Source organism: Chanos chanos, chromosome 13 (genome assembly GCF_902362185.1).
Source record: "Chanos chanos chromosome 13, fChaCha1.1, whole genome shotgun sequence".
In the NCBI taxonomy this organism is placed as follows: domain Eukaryota; kingdom Metazoa; phylum Chordata; class Actinopteri; order Gonorynchiformes; family Chanidae; genus Chanos; species Chanos chanos.
Genome location: NC_044507.1, coordinates 3,902,501 through 3,907,451, shown reverse-complemented (window position 1 = coordinate 3,907,451; position 4,951 = coordinate 3,902,501). Strand labels below are relative to the sequence as shown.

The 4,951-nt window shown below is 43.0% G+C and overlaps 1 protein-coding gene across 1 annotated transcript in view; it reads left to right on the top strand.

Annotated features, from left to right (window-relative positions):
- The first annotated feature begins 763 nt into the window (after positions 1 to 763).
- Positions 764 to 4,951, top strand: part of syt7a (synaptotagmin VIIa) — a 71,612-nt gene continuing 67,424 nt past the window's right edge. The window contains exon 1 of the mRNA XM_030790491.1: positions 764 to 797. Within this exon, the coding sequence (XP_030646351.1) occupies positions 764 to 797 (34 nt within the window). The remainder of the gene's footprint in view (positions 798 to 4,951) is intronic.

Below are 4,951 nucleotides of genomic sequence, written 5' to 3'. Positions count from 1 at the left end.
CACAGGAACCATGCGCTGTGGCCTCGTCACATCCTGTACTAGAAATTTCCATCTCTCCCTCACACACACACACTCACTCACACTCATGCTCTCTCTATCGCGCACACGCGGACCAGACGGATCAGCACATAATGAAAGAAAAGGAGATTGTTTTCTTATGAGACTTGCACGTTTATATAAAAACATAAATTAGCTTTAAATGAATACTTCTCAAAACATGTGCGAGATGTCTGGGGTCTTTGGCTTTTAACCGCATGCCAGTCTTCTGTGAGGAGCTGTTGTTTTTTTTATTGGTTAAGATGGAAGCTGTAGTGTTATCAGCACCATCGTGAGCTGTGGAGGGAAAGAAGGTGGTCTGTAGTGAAGCCCAGACTTCATTAAGGTTATAAGGGATCGCCTGCTCCTGTGGCTGTTTCAGTGAGTTTTGGTTGTACAGTATAAAGCAAATGTGGGTTTTTAGAATTGTCTGTCTTTTCTTTTGTTTTTTGGGTTTTTTTTTTCCTTTTCTTTTCTTTTCTTTTCTAAAAACAAAACAAACAAACAAACAAAAAAAAGTGTTTGTGTGGCAATTTTTACTACATTAAATTTTCGAGTGGAACCAGCAGTAGTAAATGATGCTTTTGAGTGGGGTCGTTTTAATTTTTCTGTCGTTTAGATAAAAACATCCACCAGGGAAACCAATCACCTACTCTAGATAATGACACATCTGAGGAGTCATTTTCTCTGATGGCTGGAGAAATGAAGCAGGCACGAGAGTAATAGCATGCCGCCCGTCAGCTCGATGAAGCAGTCCTCAGGTACGCTGTGTTTCGCCGGCCGAAAGCAAACACAGCAGAGTCATCCCCAGGGAACAGAGAGAGTCACACACCTCTTTTATAGACTCCCCAAAGAGCCACCGCGTGGCTATGATGTCATTTCAGTGAGTCAGAGTTTTAAAGTGAAGAAATGGACTCTTACCCTCCCCCCTCTCTCTACCCACTCTCTCTCTCTCTCTCTACTCACTCTCTCTCTCTCTCTCTCTACTCACTCTCTCTCTCTCTCTCTTTTTCTCTCTACTCACTCTCTCTACCCTCTCTCTCTCTTTCTCTCTTTCTCTCTCTCTCTCTCTTTTTCTCTCTACTCACTCTCTCTACCCTCTCTCTCTCTTTCTCTCTTTCTCTCTCTACTCACTCTCCCTCTCTGTCTCTCTCTCTCTCTCTCTCTCTCTACTCACTCTCTCTCGACTCACTCTCTCTCTTTTTCTCTCTACTCACTCTCTCTCTCTCTCTCTTTCTCTCTCTCTCTCTCTCTCTCTCTCTCTTTCTCTCTCTACTCACTCTCTCTCTCTGTCTCTCTCTCTCTCTCTCTTTCTCTCTCTACTCACTCTCTCTCTCTCTCACTCTCTACTCACTCTCTCTACCCTCTCTCTCTCTCTCTCTCTCTCTGATCAGTCTCTCTCTCTCTACTCACTCTCTCTCTCTCTCTCTCTCTCTCTCTCTCTCTTTCTCTCTCTACTCACTCTCTCTACCCTCTCTCTCTCTCTCTCTACTCACTCTCTCCACCATCTCTCTCTCCCCCCCGTCTCTTTCCTGTCAGAGGAGATGAAAAAGAGCCCATTTGTGGTAAATGTAGAAGTAACTTAGGTGCATTTCTAAAAGACTTGTGCTGTGCTCAAGTCACACAATTTTTTTTAGATAATTACACTTTCACTCAAGCTCCGGTTTTTGTTGAAATATTGTGCTTCTGAACGCATTACATTTACTGAGGGCATTCTTTTTTCTTTTTTTTTTTTCTTTTGAGACTGAGAACTTCTGCTGAATCAAAACCACAACATTTTCTAAGAAATGAACTTGATTAAAAGTAGACGTACTAAAGTGAGTGAATTGCTTGATGATGGTTTAAGTGCCGCAGAAATGTACTCAAACAATGTCCTATAGTACTCAGTGTCTGCTCTGACTGAAGCTTAGACAATGTCCTAAAGTATTCAGTGTCTGCATGGACTGAAGCAAGGACAGTGTCCTAAAGTACTCAGTGTCCGCTTGGACTGAAGCAAGGACATTGTCCTAAAGTACTCAGTGTCTGCTTGGACTGAAGCAAGGACATTGTCCTAAAGTACTCAGTGTCTGCTTGGACTGAAGCATAGACAATGTCCTAAAGTACTCAGTGTCTGCTTGGACTGAAGCATAGACAATGTCCTAAAGTACTCAGTGTCTGCTTGGACTGAAGTGAAGACAATGTCCTAAAGTACTCAGTGTCTGCTTTGACTGAAGCAAAGACAGTGTCCTAAAGTACTCAGTGTCTGCTTGGACTGAAGCAAAGACATTGTCCTAAAGTACTCAGTGTCTGCTTGGACTGAAGCATAGACAATGTCCTAAAGTACTCAGTGTCTGCTTTGACTGAAGTGAAGACAATGTCCTAAAGTACTCAGTGTCTGCTTTGACTGAAGCAAAGACAATGTCCTAAAGTACTCAGTGTCTGCTCTGACTGAAGCAAAGACAGTGTCCTAAAGTACTCAGTGTCTGCTCTGACTGAAGCAAAGACAGTGTCCTAAAGTACTCAGTGTCTGCTCTGACTGAAGCAAAGACAGTGTCCTAAAGTACTCAGTGTCTGCTTTGACTGAAGCATAGACAATGTCCTAAAGTACTCAGTGTCTGCTTGGACTGAAGTGAAGACAATGTCCTAAAGTACTCAGTGTCTGCTTGGACTGAAGCAAAGACAGTGTCCTAAAGTATTCAGTGTCTGCTCTGACTGAAGCAAAGACAGTGTCCTAAAGTACTCAGTGTCTGCTCTGACTGAAGCTTAGACAATGTCCTAAAGTATTCAGTGTCTGCATGGACTGAAGCAAGGACAGTGTCCTAAAGTACTCAGTGTCCGCTTGGACTGAAGCAAGGACATTGTCCTAAAGTACTCAGTGTCTGCTTGGACTGAAGCAAGGACATTGTCCTAAAGTACTCAGTGTCTGCTTGGACTGAAGCATAGACAATGTCCTAAAGTACTCAGTGTCTGCTTGGACTGAAGCATAGACAATGTCCTAAAGTACTCAGTGTCTGCTTGGACTGAAGTGAAGACAATGTCCTAAAGTACTCAGTGTCTGCTTTGACTGAAGCAAAGACAGTGTCCTAAAGTACTCAGTGTCTGCTTGGACTGAAGCAAAGACATTGTCCTAAAGTACTCAGTGTCTGCTTGGACTGAAGCATAGACAATGTCCTAAAGTACTCAGTGTCTGCATGGACTGAAGCATAGACAATGTCCTAAAGTACTCAGTGTCTGCTTTGACTGAAGCAAAGACAATGTCCTATAGTACTCAGTGTCTGCTTGGACTGAAGCATAGACAGTGTCCTATTGTACTCAGTGTCTGCTTGGACTGAAGCAAAGACAATGTCCTAAAGTACTCAGTGTCTGCTTTGACTGAAGCATAGACAGTGTCCTATTGTACTCAGTGTCTGCTTGGACTGAAGCATAGACAATGTCCTATAGTACTCAGTGTTTGCTTGGACTGAAGTGAAGACAATGTCCTATAGTACTCAGTGTCTGCTTGGACTGAAGTGAAGACAATGTCCTATAGTACTCAGTGTCTGCTTTGACTGAAGCATAGACAATGTCCTAAAGTACTCAGTGTCTGCTTGGACTGAAGCATAGACAATGTCCTAAAGTACTCAGTGTCTGCTTGGACTGAAGCAAAGACAATGTCCTAAAGTACTCAGTGTCTGCTTGGACTGAAGCATAGACAATGTCCTAAAGTACTCAGTGTCTGCTTTGACTGAAACAAAGACAGTGTCCTATAGTACTCAGTGTCTGCTTGGACTGAAGCAAAGACAGTGTCCTATAGTACTCAGTGTCTGCTTTGACTGAAGCATAGACAATGTCCTAAAGTACTCAGTGTCTGCTCTGACTGAAGCATAGACAGTGTCCTAAAGTACTCAGTGTTTGCTTGGACTGAAGCATAGACAATGTCCTAAAGTACTCAGTGTCTGCTTTGACTGAAGCAAAGACAATGTCCTATAGTATTCAGTGTCTGCTTGGACTGAAGCATAGACAATGTCCTAAAGTACTCAGTGTCTGCTTTGACTGAAGCATAGACAATGTCCTAAAGTACTCAGTGTCTGCTTGGACTGAAGTGAAGACAGTGTCCTAAAGTACTCAGTGTCTGCTTTGACTGAAGCAAAGACAATGTCCTATAGTACTCAGTGTCTGCTTGGACTGAAGTGAAGACAATGTCCTAAAGTACTCAGTGTCTGCTTTGACTGAAGCATAGACAATGTCCTAAAGTACTCAGTGTCTGCTTTGACTGAAGCAAAGACAATGTCCTATAGTACTCAGTGTCCGCTTGGACTGAAGCATAGACAATGTCCTAAAGTACTCAGTGTCTGCTTGGACTGAAGCATAGACAATGTCCTAAAGTACTCAGTGTCCGCTTGGACTGAAGCATAGACAATGTCCTAAAGTACTCAGTGTCTGCTTTGACTGAAGCATAGACAATGTCCTAAAGTACTCAGTGTCTGCTTGGACTGAAGCTAAGACAATGTCCTAAAGTACTCAGTGTCTGCTTGGACTGAAGCAAAGACAATGTCCTATAGTACTCAGTGTCTGCTTGGACTGAAGTGAAGACAATGTCCTAAAGTACTCAGTGTCTGCTTTGACTGAAGCATAGACAATGTCCTAAAGTACTCAGTGTCTGCTTGGACTGAAGCAAAGACAATGTCCTATAGTACTCAGTGTCTGCTCTGACTGAAGCAAAGACAATGTCCTAAAGTACTCAGTGTCCGCTTGGACTGAAGTGAAGACAATGTCCTATAATACTCAGTGTCTGCTTGGACTGAAGTGAAGACAATGTCCTAAAGTACTCAGTGTCTGCTCGGACTGAAGTGAAGACAATGTCCTAAAGTACTCAGTGTCTGCTCTGACTGAAGCAAAGACAGTGTCCTAAAGTACTCAGTGTCTGCTTGGACTGAAGCTAATACAATGTCCTAAA